Source organism: Leptopilina heterotoma, unplaced genomic scaffold (genome assembly GCF_015476425.1).
Source record: "Leptopilina heterotoma isolate Lh14 unplaced genomic scaffold, ASM1547642v1 Lhet_11, whole genome shotgun sequence".
In the NCBI taxonomy this organism is placed as follows: Eukaryota; Metazoa; Arthropoda; class Insecta; order Hymenoptera; family Figitidae; genus Leptopilina; species Leptopilina heterotoma.
The window spans coordinates 1,866,766-1,884,741 of record NW_025110829.1 but is presented as its reverse complement, the minus strand read 5'-3'; the positions used below and the strand labels follow the sequence as shown (position 1 = coordinate 1,884,741).

The 17,976-nt window shown below is 29.4% G+C and overlaps 1 protein-coding gene across 4 annotated transcripts in view; it reads right to left on the bottom strand.

Annotated features, from left to right (window-relative positions):
- Positions 1-17,976, bottom strand: part of LOC122503896 (lachesin-like) — a 270,773-nt gene that overhangs the window by 26,771 nt on the left and 226,026 nt on the right. For all 4 annotated transcript variants that reach the window (XM_043614664.1, XM_043614659.1, XM_043614678.1 and 1 more), the window contains exons 3-5: positions 12,318-12,421; positions 4,213-4,420; positions 3,452-3,607 (exon numbers count right to left, since the gene is read on the bottom strand). In XM_043614664.1, coding sequence (XP_043470599.1) covers positions 3,452-3,607; positions 4,213-4,420; positions 12,318-12,421 — 468 coding nt within the window. The remainder of the gene's footprint in view (positions 1-3,451; positions 3,608-4,212; positions 4,421-12,317; positions 12,422-17,976) is intronic.

Genomic DNA, 17,976 nt, shown 5'->3' with positions numbered 1-17,976 from the left:
AAAAATAGACGTGCGAAATCTGATTCTTTCATTATGCTTTTATATTTAACAATAGTGCTTTATTGAAGATTCTATAGGTATTAGAAAATAGATAGTAGATAAATGAGATTGATCATTCGTTGATTTTGTCACACATGTGTAATATAGATGTATATAGATTTATGTGTGTATATCTATGTAGCTGGCACATTTATGGAATTCCAGACAACAAGATATGGAGCCATTATGTTCGTTCTCCACGCGATACAAGATATCAACTACCAATACCTTTAAAGAAAACGACATCGCGGCATTTGCAGATCGATGAAATACTTCCTCGCTGTACGAGAAAGGAGAGCATGCGATTTGACAATAGGAAATAAGAATGAATGTAAGTTGTATTTCGATGCACTGAAAATAGAATTCTCATACATTAGAGGTAAAATAAGATCTTCAAATGTAAATCGGATTCTTTAAATAAAATAATTTTTACGAAAATTTTTTTTTTAATATATTTTAGTTAAGGAGTAAATTAATTAGTTTATTATTATATGCAAGTAAGTAAATAAACTCAGAAAGAAAAAATAATGATTAGTGTTAAGGACAATTTCTTCTTTGATTTAGTAGAAGAGAGCGAGCCAATTGCTTTCAGTTCCCCCTCCAGTCGACACATGCGCAGCGCGGAAATGAAAAGAGTGGGAGAGACACTCGAGTACTATTATTTGTCTGTGCACTTGTCTACACTTTTTGTGTATTTAACAGTGAAACATGGCGTATGATTATTATTTTTTAATGTTTTTTACTCTGCTTTGAATTTCAATTAGTCTTATATATATATTAATTACATTTTTTATCCTCCTTCCAAGAAAGAGCTCGACCTTCTATTTAAGTAACTCCGTTAAATACTAAAAAAAATATTCTACAAGAAAAGTAAAAATAATAGTGAGCTGATATAATATTAATCAGAATATCAGTTTAAATAATTTTGTTGATGTTTATCTCTGAAGAAGGTAAGTTCAACATTAAAAGTGTAACATATTCAGCTCATATCTAGCAATGTTGATATGAGAAAATGCATTTAAATTATAGTATACTAAAGGCTGGTGATTAATTCGAGAGAAACTTTATATTGATCAAACCTATAAAGGATGCAAAATATTATGCTTTGAAGAACATTATTCGCGAGAGCTCGTAATATTTTATTCATACGCAAATAAGGAATAACTTGGTCTGACTGATGCAAAGTCGTAAAGTACATGCTTCTTGAAGTTGAGTAAACTGCAGGATGCAGTAAAGTGAACTTTAGAGTTCTAGGGCGCTTGGCATCAATTGTATTATGTTAGTAAGACATTTAACAACCAGAAATTTTGGCCCATGAAAAATAGACATGCTTTTGTTCTGAAAATATCATTTGTATTATGCTGCAATAGATTACAGACAAGAAAAATTTTTTTCCTCACGAGGCAGCTAATTTTTAATAAATTATGTATTCAATTTATGATTCATTTAGATTTTGGAGAAATTAATTTTTTAAAAAATACTTTTAACGAAGATGTTAAATAAAAAAATTTGTAAATAGAAAAATCTTGTGTATTGTCTTAACGCTTTTATTGTGGTCGTTTAGTAAAACCGGTTGGAAAGTCCTGTACAAAACTTCAATGAAACAGCTATAAAGCTTTTACCGAATACTTAATGTCATTGTATAATTGTCACATAATTTTCACCTCTCTTCAAATATTACGACCCGCTTGAAGTTATACTTGGACAATAAAAAAAAGCATGTCACCGACAGTGCCCACATATAACTCAATTTTACGATTTTACATTCTATAAACTACATTTGAAATTTGATAATTGCTGCGTTGTTGGATGGACACAATGGTCACGAAAGATTAATAACACAATTTTTTTCCGCTTTAGTCAACTATTTTTTAATAAATTACGACAGAAAGGATTTTTCGTTTAGGATTTTATATTTTAATTCAATAATATAATTCCACTTTCTCGATTATTAATTAATTAACAAATAATTTTGAACTGTTTAATCATTTCATTCCATTTATTTTCTTTTCAATCTCAGTCTTTAAAAATTGATTCTATAGTAACTATTTATTGAAACAACACACTAAAAAAAAGTCTTACTTTTAGCCTATTTTTGAGGCTGAATTTAAGCTGTAAACGGAGTCAGACTTTTTTTTCACTGTGAATACATCATTTAGAATGATGTAAATTTTCTATTTTCTCTTTTTAATTTAATATGATATTTTATTATCAATAATCTGTCTTTTTTAAAAATACATTTGTCGTATATTCAAAAATTTTATGTTTCAACCATTTAATTTCCTTTTTTGAATTAATTGAAACAGAGCGATTCTCTCTTTTTTCGGAAAAAAACCAAGTTTCATGTATTGTGAACGAATCTTCACAAACGTGAAATGTCATTGGCGGCTGAATAATTGCGTTACAACATCGAGTTAATCGGGCGACAGAATTTCAATGCTGGACAGCCGTTCGGTAATAATTGATCGAGGAAGTAACGCATTACATTGAAGAGAATCTGCATAATTTCTATTTCACGCATTGCCTGTGATCGAGAGGTGCATTCGATTTGACTAAAGTAATTTAATAAAACAAAATGAAAAAAAAAACCGAAGGAAAGAAAAATAAATTCAACTTTACTGCATTATTTTAATTGAATAGAATTGTAAATTGATAAAATAAATTACAGTTAAGAGGAAATCAAATTTTAACTGAAGTTTATATTCGTTCTCTTTTGAAATGTCGATTTCATTTTAAAACATAACAAACACTTTTTAAATTTATCAAATATTCAAAATGTCCAATGTCTGTTTTGTAAAGAAAATTTAATTTTTCTGAATATTAAATTTAAATTCAAACAGAAGAAAAGGTAATTTATTATTCACACAAATTCATACTCGTAGTGATGAGTTCTGCTTGTAGGAAAGTACACGGAGAGAAAAATCAAGCGTTTGTAGTATGGAGACTTCCTATGCTAATTTTGTATGAACGTCCTGCTAAAGAGGCATGTTTTTATACCTCAGTTGCATGAAACATATACTAAAAAAGCATGGATCTCTTGCAATCGTAGTATACTGACGTCCCATGCGTTACAGGTAGAACTTTTATGCTGATAACGTAGAAATTTATACAAATACAGCAGAAGTTTTACGCATATTGCGCATGTGCATTCTTTTACGAAATAAGCTTAACTGGTCCATACTACAAACGCTTGATTTTTCTCTCCGTGTAATAATTAATATTTTCAGAATAGTAGATGTAAAAACACAGAACGGAGTGTATTTAAATTTTACGATGCTTTTAATACATGTCAGTATTCTTTATAGAATTTGTAAATTTTTAAAAATGAACAACTCACGCTTATTTTTGGAAATAATATAAAATACAAGATATGAAAATTAAAAATGTACGTAATTTTCATATGAAAACTCACCACTTTCGCCATTATAATTTATATTCTCTCCATCTTCCCGTCTCCACATAACATAGGGTTCTGGATATCCGGCAGCCTTGCAAGTTAATGTTACATTCGATGCTTCGCGTACAACCATGTCCGTGCTTGTTTCTTTGGCAATGATCGACGGTGGCACTATAATTGGAGGGAAAAAATATATATATATATATATAAAAATAGACATCTTCATGAGCGAACATTTCATTTCCAGGTCATTCGTGTTCATCCCTTACTGTATATACACCAAATGAACCAAAAATAAACATCGCGTTTTGAGAATTCTAATTCTGTTGCATTCTTTCCTTTCTATCCTAAACATATTCACCGAAAAGTCTTTTTTTTCACTTTTAAAAGAATTTATAACTGAAAATTTTATTTCTACTCTGTATATTACACATCTGTATTTATGTTTTGCATGTTACAATTTGAATTCTGAACAAGAATCATTTCGATTCTCCCCAAATGCAAATGCAAGCAACTGTTAAATTAAATTCGCGAACATTGTACGTGTAACACTTTAAGTAATAAATTGGACTTGTTGTATGACCTAGAGTTCTAATTCAGCTTTGTAGATTATTCGCATAACTTCTTAAATTACTTGTCTGAGTAGAAGATAACAGGGTGTAGTAATTCGTCGTCCTGATGTTTCGCACACTCACACTCACACATGTATATGTACATCTAGAATAGAGTTGCGAGACATGTTTGTCGCATAGTTGATTGTCGCGAAGGAAACTTACCAACAACTTGAAGGTAGCCTTGTCGACTTCTCATAGGGTCTGTGTTTACTTGACACATGTACCATCCTCGATCCACTTCCTGAACTTTCTTTATGTGAAGATACCAAGAACGATGATCATTATATGTGAGGGAGATACGAGGGTTTTGTGTGATTACATTATGATGAATAGAGAGTATTGTTTGTGTGTCTACACGAACCCATGCTACCTAAAAAATTACAAAAATGTTTTAATTAACTTTTTTATTTTATTTGTATTTGTCGAAACGAGTATAATTAAACACTAATTCGCAGTACAAGTTACAGAATGAACAAATATGAATCGATGAAGATGGGGTGAATGACCCATCTGTAAATAGAAGGCAAGACAAGAGAATGGTTAAGGTAAATCAGATAAGAGATAAAGATTCACAGGAATTTCTTTTCCTTCTGAATTAAATATAATAGTTACTGAGATTTTGTGTGTCATCTTTTTTATTATCCGGGTTATTTTAGAAATTGATGTTAATCATTTCTGATATTAAGCGTTGTTTGTAATTAATTTCTTTGTCAAGTATTAATAAGTTATCCCAATGAAATGTGTGGTTAAGCAAATTATTATGGATAGCAATGACATTAGATTTAGAGATTTTATGTTCTTTATGTGAACTCCAACCATTCTCTTTGACTGACCAAAATAAGATGCTGAGAAATTTTTGCAATTTATTGTTTAAGCAGTGTTGGTATTATCAGTTTCTTTGTTTTTAGCTTTGATACAATTAGGTTGTAGGTCATATTATTATTGTTATTAGGAATAGTTGAAATATTATAGTATTTAAGGAAAAGTGATATTTTTTATAAAGATCTGTCACATATGTCAAAAAAAAAAATTTGGAAGCATTTTATATAGTATTTTTATTATTATTATTGTTAAGTGTGATATTTCTATTGAAAAAAAAAGTTTTTCTATATGCTTGTTAATAAATCCAGAAAATGTGAGCTTTTTATACCAAGCAGTAATAAGTTTTATAAAATCACAACTAATACGTATATAAGATTATGGTTTATTAATAAAATCATAAAATAATGTAAATAGTCGTTTGGATATAAAATGAATTGTAGAGACAATAGTAAAAACGACAGGTCTCAGGGTTGTTATTTTCATGAATTTTAGGTAAACCCTAAATTTTTGAGAGGCTTGTATTAGTTTGCGTAAGTTCTATGTCCATAAATTTTCTATTAAAACATCGATTATCATATATTTAAAAAAAGGAAGAATTCGACAATGCGGAAAGTTTAAAAAACCGAAGACTTCTATAACATCTCTTATCGGTAACACCACTCCGACTCTGAATTTCCGTGCTGAGCGTCAGTTTATATACTCAAGTATTGTTCGGTAGTGGGGGGCGCTCGGGCCCTGATTGGTTACGCGTTAACTCAGGTGCGGCGCATGATATAATTTCGCCCTAAACACTACAATATTTCACAATCAATGTATCTACAAAAATTAAAAAATTATTCTCCATTATAAAATTTGTACATCCATTACAAGTGAATTTGATTTTGATCCAAGAATAGAAACTAAAATTTAAAAAATTAGAATAACAAAAAATTTCAAAGCGAGAAAAATTTAAATACATCGTCAAATCTTATTTAAAGCAAAATAAAGCAGTTTTAACGAAATGAAGTTTTGTTGAAATTGAATAAAAATTGCTGGAAAAGTTTACGTCCCCTTTACAAATACTTTTTGAAAGCATTGCTATTGAAACTTGTGCGCGGAACTATGTTCGGTGAATAAAGTAAAGTATCTGCTTTCAAACTACGCGAAGCTCTTTCAGCTTTCTAGTCAGTGAAGAAATTTATCAAGTCGATCCCTAGTCGAAGGAATACAAGTTCGCCATAAGTAGAGAGAGTGAGAGAGAAATACAGAACATATAACTTTAATGGCGAAAACCAACGTGTGCTCTATGTAAGTTTCTCGTCTTAGATAATCCAGGAAGTATTACTAGGATTACGTGCGGTAGGGTTATTTGAAACCAATAGTTTTCAGTCTCAATCGATATTTCTGCCAATCCACCTTAAATTCTTCTAATTCATCCCTTGGAGAAACTACAATCTCTTACGTAAATTCCAATTTTTCGACCGCACATAAAATCCAATTTGTGTTTTAAGTTTTCCTGTAGAAATGCATTTTCCTTAGGAACGCGTATAAAGACACGTCGGGGCTCTCCTTGGAAATTCAAGTGATATAAAGCTATATATAGTCTTGAACATGTAACATACTCGAGTTTCGAACAAGGACATCCTGGGAATTTCGTCATTTGTAGTAAAACGAAGTTTCATGCAAAAATTTATTATTTATCTCGCACAGACAAAAAAAACTGAAAGAAAAGTGGAAAATTGTTTTTACTGATTAAATAAATATTTCAATTCTCGTGAAAAAGTTTTTTAACAGTTAGAAGTATAAAACAATGGAAATTTCATCACAAAAAAATAAGCTGAAGAATAAAGAATACAAGGTGAAATTTTATCTCCCACATAAATCAGCATGGTAATAAATTGATTTTGACAAAGAGAGGTAACTTTATAACAAAGAAAATGTATAATAAAATATAAAATTGAACATTACTGTCAAATTAAAACAGAAGAAACACTCAAGATTTATTAGAAGGTGAAAAGTAACATGGATCCTTATTTTCAGAAATAATTCTTACTAAAAAAGGACAGTTTGTGAAATGTATAGAAGAAACAATTCAACTCAGATGGTTTTAAAAACAATATTTTCTATGGTTTAAGAAAACATCTTTTTATTCTTTAGAGATAAGTACAAACGCAAGTAATGGTAGTTTTTAATATTGTGTATTGTCCTTGCATTTTATTGTACTGTTTTCTTCCTTTCATTCCCATTTTTAAGATTTCTTTTGTAACTACATTCAACTGACAGGTGAATTGACTGCTTTTTTTTCTTAAAAATTTACAGGAACAATAACAACCTTTCCAAACGATTTCAAATCAGAAAGAAGGATAAAAATATCATATTCTGTAAAAATCATTTGATGATAAAGAAAATTGTAAAGAATTGTTTTCAAAATCAAATATAAAGATGCAAACTGTAGAGACTGCAAAATAAAAATACTTTGAAATATTTTACTTTTCTCCTTAAAGTGATAAGATCACAATAGATCTTTATATTCTTTGTATCTTGAACATGACTTTCTTGGAGAGATGCAGCTATGTTAAAAAACTGAAGTCCAGCAGTAGTGTCTACGTGGAGGAAATTTTAACGAAACTAAATTTTCTCTACGCGTCTGCAAGAGAAAGATTTCATTTACTGAGTGACGTGATGAAGTCACTTTCTTACTGCCTTCGCTCGACAAACTTCATTTAATCTTGGATATGCACTGCAATTGTGTCACACTGGTACCTCGAGTTTTTAATAAAATTACTCAGCATTTAAAACATTAAAACCATCTTCCGTCTTTATTCAATAAAAAAGATAAACTAATATTTTCATTGGAAATAATATTCATTATTGTCCACGGTGGTCTTCAAGCACTTTTAGGTTTACCTAAAATGAGTCAAAATTGTGCTAACGCAGTTTTATCTGGAATCGTCCCAAGATTCCAAATTTTCATTTCCGAAAATCGTAGCTGATTCTTTTTTCGAAAAAAACATATATAGAGTAATGTCACCTTGAGTGGACCGCTGAAGCTTTTTTTCTAAAAAATTCTGTATAAAAGCAAATTAATCGGAGGTTTCTATTTCAAGCTTTAGTTTAAATCCCTAGATAAGTGTTTATACCATAATAGCTTTGATTTTTTTTATTGGAAAAAACAATCGACTTTTAAAAAAAGCTAATTTTTAAGGAATGAAAAAAGTGTAACCTTGAGTTGACCACTCCTAAAAAATTGTAAAAGTTATTTTAAATTCTTTAATGTATATAATATTTCTGATATATTGAAACAAAATTTATGCTTATGCAGCTTCAGACCATGTATGTGTCGCAATGTTTACAAGTGAAACCATTTTTAATAATTTTGTCACATATCACATCAATATCACAAAAAAATTAATAAAGAACATAAATCATAGTTTCAAACTAATTTATTGTCAATTTATATCTAAAGAAATGTTAAACTGACATTAAAAATGGAAAAAGCAGGCAGTCCACTCATGGTTATAAACTGTGGTCCACTCATGGTGACAAACAACTTTTTATGGCAGCCACCACAATTTTTTTTGAGTCAAAATTATCACTAAATTAAACTAAGACAATCAATTTCAATGTCCAAAGTAGTAGGAAAAAAATAAGTTACCTTTTAAAACTTAAATTTTACACTACTTTCACACTTCTAAATCACTTTACTCATTGAAAGAGCGACTTCTTTTTTGGTTTGTGTTCTCAAAAATGCGTTACATCAAACGGTAACGTATATGATTATCGCGGAACTTAATTTCTTACGGTTTCTAGGTGCGGTGCTGCTATTCGCACTATTTATTTCACGTTTCCGCTGTCAGATAACTTAAAAGCTCAGGCGGTCCACTCAAGGTGACATTACCCTATGGGAAATTCCACGTGAGATTTTAGTCGATAGTGGGATTTTTTTACAATTAACTTTTTAAAACTATCTACAGCGTAGACCCTTTAATTTAAAACAAAGAACACAAATAGATTAAAATTTATACGCTGCAGACAGTTCTAAAAAGTTAATTGTAAAAATATCCCATGTGATGCTTGCAAGTGATTTTTGAAAATGTTTTAAAACTCATTTAACACATCAGGCCCATTTCGGTACTTTTTGGAAACTTCCTCTATATTATAAGGTATAAATAAATTTAAAAAAAAATTTTTTAAATCCGGCCCAAAGTTAAAAACAATTAATTTGTTTATAAAAAAAATTTTTTGTTTACATTTCTTAAAACTCGAAAGAAAACTAAAACTTTCATTCTTTGACAACTTTTTCCTAAACTCAATATTTTCGGAATTATAAGCTACTGAATATAGGTCTTCAATTACAAGTCAAAAATTTCGAAAATTTATAACTCGAAAATTTGTACAATTAAACAAAAATAAAAAAATACGAATCTAATTTGTTTCGATACAGAATAGAAAAAGAAATATTTTTTGGCCGATTTTAAGAGGTGGACTTAAATCTCACGTGGAATTGCCCATATATATGTTTTTTTTCGAAAAAAGAATCAGCTATGATTTTCGGAAATGAAAATTTGGAATCTTGGGACGATTACAGATAAAACTGCCCTTATGAAAAAAGAGTACTGGAATGAGTATTGGAAAGAGTACTGGAATGAGTATTGGAAAAAGTACTGGAGTGAGTATTGGTTTGAGTATTGGTTTGAGTATTGGAAATCCAGTACTTTTTTCGCCTTTATAAATAGTCTAAAATTCGTTTACTCGAATATTTGCAATTGACTCAATTTTTAAACCTGAAATATTATAAGTAAAATTCATTTTTCTTATTTTTATTTCCTATAATTCTTATTTTTCTTCATTCTAATTGTCGGAATAATTTTCTGTCATTTCTGTCAACTTTTTAATGTCCACATAAACTAAAATTTATTATTTATTTTATTTAAATATATATGTGACGCTCCACGAGAAAAGGGACCTTATTTACTCTTGTCATAAGGTCCCTTTTCTCGTGGAGCGTCACATATATATTTTTTTTTTCTAAAAATCACATAATCATATCCACTAATATTGACATAATTCACAATTTACTTAAAAATTAAATGTCCTATTTTTTATTTTACCAATTGTTATTCGTTCTTCCAATTGTCTATAAGTCAGACTTTTTTTATTAAAAATAAAAAATTTTTATCGTCACAAAAATACACAGTGACGGGCGAAATAAGAATAATAGTTTATTTCGTCCGTCAGAAGAATATACAAAAAAATGGGCGAAATAAAAAAAAGATTAATTCGCCCGTTAGAGAAATTATAACACGATTTATTATAGAATAATGGATTAATTAGGAGAATTGAATTATTTCGTCGAATATATAAATAATTAATCATAATCTCTAATTCATAACAATTTTTGAAGGTGTGAATTAAATTGTCAAGTCTCTGAAATTTGTAGGTTATGTGCGACTTACAATTATTATAAGAAAAACGGCACTGCCTGGGTTAAACGACGTGAAATTAGTAAACAAATGTTTTCGAACTAGTTTTTCTCTGTACACGGGCACTTTTTAGAAAATCTGCCAACGAACAATGGGTAAGCATCTTCTAAATTACAATAATTCAAAAGATTGTTTAAATCTATGCAGAAACGCGGTTGCAGAATGGAAAATACAAAAGGTACAAAAGTAATGCAATTATGACAGGCGGCAAGACGTGTATTATAGCCATTTGCCAGTAAAGGGCAGAAACATGCAGCGAGCGTAAAGGCTCAGCTGTTAATATGATTGCCATTACATTGCATTGCAACGATTGCAACAAAAGCGAAATAGATACTTTGAAGAACGAACAATAATTAGTAAAATAAAAAATAGGACATTTAACTTTTCAGAAAATTGGGAATTATGCCAAATACACGGAGAGAGAATATATATTAAATTTTGTAAAAATATTTTCAAATTGGAGAAAAAGTGCAACAAAGCGAAATTTTGATATAGAAAATACTAAACTTTAAAAAAAGTTTTGTGAAATTTACTAAAGTTATATTAGAATTTAATTAATATTCTTGATATTTAATATAATTATACTAAATTTCACATAAGTTTTTTTAAAGTTTAGTATTTTTTATATCAAAATTTCGCTTTGTCGCACTTTTTCCCCAATTTGAAAATATTTTTACAAAATTTAATATATATTCTCTCTCCGTGTAGCAGTTAATCTTAGTGAATATTATTATGTGATTTTTAGAAAAAATAAATGTGTCAAACGCCCATTCGTTAAAATAAATTTTTATTAAAAAAAAGTCTGACTTATAATAGACAATTGGAAGAACGAAAAACAACAAATAAAATAAAAAATAGGACATTAAAAAAATAGGAATTATGTCAATATTAGTGCCCCCATAGCACCGAAACTTTCCTAAAAATTTATTAAATATTTACTTGCAATATTCGTCATATTTAACTGAAAAGTTTAGTGAAAATTGTATAAAGATTTAAATGTCCCGATTAAATAAATGTTTAGCGCGAAGCTTTCCTGAACATGAAATTACATCTTTGCATAATTATAATTATAATTATGCAAAGATTTTATTGAAATGTTCAGGAAAGCTTCGCGCTAAACATTTATTAAATCGGGACATTTAAATCTGTACACAACTTTCAATAAACATTGCAATTAAATATTCCGAATATTGCAAGTAAATATTAATTACATTTTTAGGAAAGTTTCGGTGCTGTGGGGGTGGATATGATTATGTGATTTTAAAAAAAAAATATATATATATATATTTATTTTTAAATAAAATAAATAATAAATTTTAGGTTATGTGGACATTAAAAAGTCGACAGAAATGACAGAAAATTATTCCGACAATTAGAATTAAGAAAAATAAGAATTATAGGAAATAAAAATAAGAAAAATGAATTTTACTTATAATATTTCAGGTTTAAGAATAGAGTCAATTGCAAATATTCGAGTAAAAGAATTTTAGATTATATAAAGGCGAAAAAAGTACTGGATTTCCAATACTCAAACCAATACTCAAACCAGTACTCACTCCAGTACTTTTTCCAATACTCATTCCAGTACTCTTTCCAATACTCATTCCAGTACTCTTTTTTCATAAGGGTGCGTTAGCACAATTTTGACTCATTTTAGGTAAACCTAAAAGTGCTTGAAGACCACCGTGTGTCCTATTGAGATTAAAATTGTAATATTACTAAACTTCTTAAAATTATTATTATGAATAATAATCACTATTGTTACAATATTGATAGGGTACCTAAAAAAAATTTGTACCTTAAAATAAAAAAAAAAAAAAAAAATAAAAAATAAAAATAAAAAATTAAATAAAAAAAAAAAAAAAATTAAAAAAAATAAAAAAAAAATAAAAAAATAAATAAAAAATTAAAAATTAAAAAAAAAAAAAAAAAAAAAAATAAAAAAAAAAATAAAAAAAATAAAAAAATTATTTAAATTTGTACCTTAAAATTCCGTAGATTGTCGACAACGCAAGAAAGAAGGGCATCTCGCCCTATGCTTACTGTCACATTTTGTATTGGTTCCGCAAATCTCGGCAGTTGTGAATCTGTAATGAAAATTTATTTGGATAAGTGTGGTGAAGGAGAATTTTTAAAGAAAAAATTTAGAATTTAACTATTTAGTCAAGTTTATTAATTAATTAATTCACAAATTAATGTTCTCCACTAAATTGTTAGCGTTACCAATCCCCCTATTAATTTATTTTTATATATTGATAAAATTTACTAACTTCAATTTTTCTTTGAATTGTTACCTTTACCAACACTCCTACTTTTAATGACCACATTATTTCTCCCCCTTTTAGCTTTCCACGCCATCGTATGCTGTGACCTTTTAATTAATTACCCTTACTAAATATATGTTGATTGCTGACCCTTATGAATTTTCTTTTATACCCCGCGAACTGAAAAGTATTTCAAAAGAATATTAGTTATAACTAATGCCACTTTGAAATACTTCTTAGTGCTTTGTTACTTTGTCTATTGGTCTTGAGTAATCGGCAAACTACCTAAAACTTTAATATTTCTCCGTACTGTGTAATTTACTTTTTTTTGTTGATTGTAATTTTTATGTTACGGCTTCTTTCTGTTTAATTAATCAACCGACAATTAATCAAAAAAATTGTAAAGGAATATCAAACTCTTGTTTTATATTTTTAAGCGTAGAAGCACATGAGGTGTGGTATTGCTCTTATGAATCCATTACGTCTCTGTAGATATAAACTTTTGAGGCGGTTTAAGATTAATGTTTCACGCAACGCTTTACAGTCTAAGTGTGGTATAAAATATTTGTCAATTTTATGCTTCATTTTGATTTTCCCTTTCATATAATATTCATTCACTTGAAAAATTATTTTGTAAACCGAAAGGTTTCTGACACTTCTACCCTTTAGAGAAACTTCTTTGATTATAAGAAATCGCCTAATGCAAGGACGGGGGTTTTCAGAAACACTTCCATACATTAAGTTGCTCAAGTTTACAACCAGTCTTTTTTAATTATCATAGGGTCCAAAAACTGCAGTTAATATTTAGTAAAGAATGTAATATCTGACCAAATTAGTAACTGCTCTCATCTCTCCTCCGCAAAAATATACCTACCATGAAACTACAAATGTACTTACGGGATCATGTTCATCTAACACCCTAATGATAGCATTACAAGCAAAAACTGATATTTGTTCTCTTATAAATAATTACATTAATATTTTAGAATAATTTATTCCTTACTTCATTGTCTGCTTCTTTATAAGAGTTGTAGTAGATAAGAGAATAAATGTCACCATTAATCAATCATAATTTACGTTACATTTTTGTAATTCTATAAGGAATGATGAATCGAAATTGTAATCATCGGAGTATCACATATTATTAGAAGATATTCTAAGCTTGAAAAATAATATTTTTATTCTTTAAATGAAATTTAATCTTTATAATTTATATTTGTTTTAAACTCTATACATAGATGACGATTTTTCCACGTTCTTTGCAATTTAGTACAGTCAATCTGGCATTTTTGATGGAAAATAATACCTTACTCGAGATTATTTCATAAATCGTTAGTGGTATATATGACTAGCTTAAAACCAAAAAGTTTGGACACTCAAAAAAGTTGGAAACTCAAAATTTCTTTGCATTTAATTTTGTGCAAAAACCGTAAGTCTTACTAAAAAATTTCTCAAACAAAAGTTGTAGAGAACATATTTTTCTACATTTTATCTCATTGGGCCACTACTGTACAACTTAATGTGCGAAAGCTAGAGGGCGCCAAAATTGCTAAGAATCAGTTTTTCCCCTTTTTCGTACCAAAAAAATCATCTTTGCGTTTTGGTGTAAATAGAAAAGTTGTAGAGCTCAAAAAAACCTAAAAAATTCGTATGCATAATTTTTTTCCACGTTGCACTCTTTCGGAGTTACAGGCTGTTTATTAATTGTTACGTATAGGTAATACATATAATTGGCGGGAATGGAATGACCGAAGTTCTATTTATTGTTCTCGAGGTTTGTGATTATAGCAAAATGTTAAATTTGGTTTACTATTTTAGCGGAAAAAAGTGTTTTATTGAAAAAATGACAGTTATTTGAAAATCATCCACATATTATAAATAGTAGTTTAGCAACGTTCGCGTTGAAACCGGGCGAGTGTAAAGACGAGTTCGTAGATCATTTTTCAAAGGAAAAAACGAGGTCCACCCTTGATTATACAATACTTTGTCATATATGCTCAAAATCGTAAAGTCATCCTAACCTAAAAATTTCGACTGAATCGTAAATTTTCGAAAAGAATGCACAATTAATAATCTAATCGAAATTTTTAGGTTAGGATGACTTCACGATTTTGAATTTGAACAATGTTCTACGAACTCGTATTTACACTCGCCCGGTTTCAACGCGAACGTTACCAAACTGCGCTTTACACCCTTGGTGCATAATACACTATTATGTCAGCGTTATATTTATATTTATAATATAAGGATGATTTTCAAATAACTGTCATTTTTTATTAAAAACACTTTTTTCCGCTAAAATAGTAAACCAAATTTAACATTTTGCTATAATCACAAACCTCGAGAACAATAAATAGAACTTCGGTCATTCCATTCCCGCCAATTATATGTATTACCTATACGTAACAATGAATAAATAGCCTGTAACTCCAAAAGAGTGCAACGTGGAAAAAAATTATGTATATGAATTTTGTAGGTTTTTTTAAGCTCTACAACTTTTCTATTTACACCAAAACGTAAAAATGGTTTTTTTGGTACGAAAAAAGGGAAAAACTGATTCTTAGCAATTTTGGCGCCCTCTAGCTTTCGCACATTAAGTTGTACAGTAGTGGCCCAATGAGATAAAATGTAGAGAAATATGTTCTCTAAAACTTTTGTTTGAGAAATTTTTTAGTAAGACTTACGGTTTTTGCACAAAATCGAATCCAAAGAAATTTTGAGTTTCCCCTTCTTCCCCAAGGGGGGGTGTCCCAACTTTTTGGTTTTAAGCTAGTCACATATATACCACTAACGATTTATGAAATAATCTCGAGTAAGGTATTTTTTCCAAAAAAACGCCTTTTTCAAGCTAGATTGACTGTACTAATTGTGGAAAGTCATTTCGTGTAAATGATGTTTGGTGAGTACAGTGGAATTCTAGTGGCCAGCAAATGCCGTTGAAGCTTTCTTGTTTGTCTTATCATTCTCCGTTTAAACAAAATTAGCGTTCTAAATTAATTAATATTATCAATTATTTAAATTATAATTTTTTCAACATTATTGTGAAGTAGGTAATCTTTGAGAGAGTTATTCTTCTCTTTTTAACAAAGACGATTACATACAATCAAAATAAACATTTATATTAAGGAAGTGGTGTTTCCATGTAGAAATTGCAATAAATTAGCGAAAAATGTTGAAGAATTAAAAGGGATTTATTAGTGTTATTGGAAGGAGCCAGCTCGCATTGGTCTCAGCGCGCATGGGACGTGAATTTTGATTCTTGCTGTTTTGGATTTCGAGCTGTGAGAGATAATGAATTTCCCTTATTAATTAATCATCGTACCTAGAGACCGGCAGCAGATTTGATTCACGCAACCAATCATTCGCCACCAACACAAATAGGTGAGTTATATTTTCGATTATTGGGATTAAGGGTATATTCTGGAAATCGGGAACAATTAAATAATATTCAATTTAAATATTATAAGCGTTGATCTATGGACATATTGGGACAGGAATCACGGTGGTTGCTTTGCATCTAAAAGATCGCCCATGATACAAAATATTTAGTTTCAGAATATTGGGAAATAATCGAATTATTTTTAAAATGAATATTTTTCAAAGATATGTTGTTAAATTTTTTTCTGAGATCGTGCTGTTCATCGATTATTAATATTGAACCTCTTCTTTTTATATTCAACTCTTCTCTCATAGCGGGTTATTTTCCTGAGTGTTGAAAATTAGGTATAATTTCTACAGGTGGATTCAATCTACATTGCTTTTTTGAAAGCATTTGATAAAGTCGATCACAGTATTTTATTGTATAAACATAGGGTCTATAGTGTTTCGGACACCACTTTGAGGTCGGTTTCTTTTTATCTTTGTAAGAGACGACAGGTTGTTCGTGTTGACGGCACTTTTTTTCTGGTGTACCGTCCGTCCAAAATCGTCAGCCTTTGAATACCGCTAAGTGTACTATAATGTCATTCGACAAAAAATAAAAATTGTTAAATTTTACTACAATATAGCTGGAACAGTTCTTGAAAGGGTGGATGGACAGCGAGATTTGGGACTGATTATGGACTCTGCTCGAAATTATAACAATCATATTAATCATGTCATAACCGACAGATTAGCTCGGTAGGATAAGTGCCTCGCTCGGTGGACGCTGTAGGACCAAGGGTACTTGGTTCGCGTCCATTAGCCTGATTGTAAGATTTTGTTCAGTTTTCCATTACCAAATAAATTCTTAAGATTTGTCACAAAACAGCTAGATATATACCATTTGATTATTTTAGTCATGATTATACTGAAGTGCGTTCAATTACAAAAATGCCAACATTTATAATAGATTTCTAAAATTGGACCTTCAATTTCTCCATAAAATTATGAACAACTCACATTTAATTACAACATTTATGTACAAATATTGGTGGCAATTCATCTCTTCTGCGAATTTGTCATGAGGCATTTAGATTTAGATAATTAATTAGTAGCAATTTGGATTTAATTAAGATTAAATAAAAGGGCATTTTTCTTTTTGTAATATCGTGTAAATTATTAAATAAATAAAAAAAACTATTTATATACATAATTTTATTTGTAATTAAAAAGAAATAAGATATCAAGTAGAATAAAATGTCTTGGCTTATCTATATTTAGAATATTTGAATAGAGGCTGATTGATGTCGAAAGTATAAGTCAATTTTGAAGAACATGTATTTTCGTTTACGAAATATTACTACTGATGGAATAAACAAGGGGTGTGTAACGGTGTGTAATATAGTGCCGTAACGCGGACGTGTTTTCGACGTACATCTAATGCGAAATGGTTATAGAAACCCATACGACGGATCATGGTGTACATTGCAGCGCTGTAACGACTGTCTTTAATAGACATGAATTTCGCAGTACGGGTATAACCTCGGGAATGTTATGGTCGCCACGGGAATGTACAGGAATTAACTAAGCTCTATAACTTCGGAATAGCCTCCTTCACAAACTTCCACTTTAGCACGTGTAATCAATCATTTTTATCGCTATTAAGATTATGTTTTACGAATCTTCTATATCAATTAAAGCTCGTTTTCCATTTTGTGAGATTTTTCTGTAATGAAATAAATGTAATTAAAATTTCTATTACGCAGTGATAAAATTGTGGATTTAAAAAGATATTCAAATATTAACTTGAATAATAAACTATTTAGATAAAAATTATAAACTCTCCAATACTTTTTTTATTTGCATAAAGTCACCAATTTGTCTATAAAATGAATTTTACAATTTAGTGAAACATGGGAAAAGAAAGAATATTATTAATATCACAAATTTTATGAAGTGAAATAAAATTAAATCTTTTCTTGAGTTTAAAGTAAATTTACATTGCTAATAATTTCCTA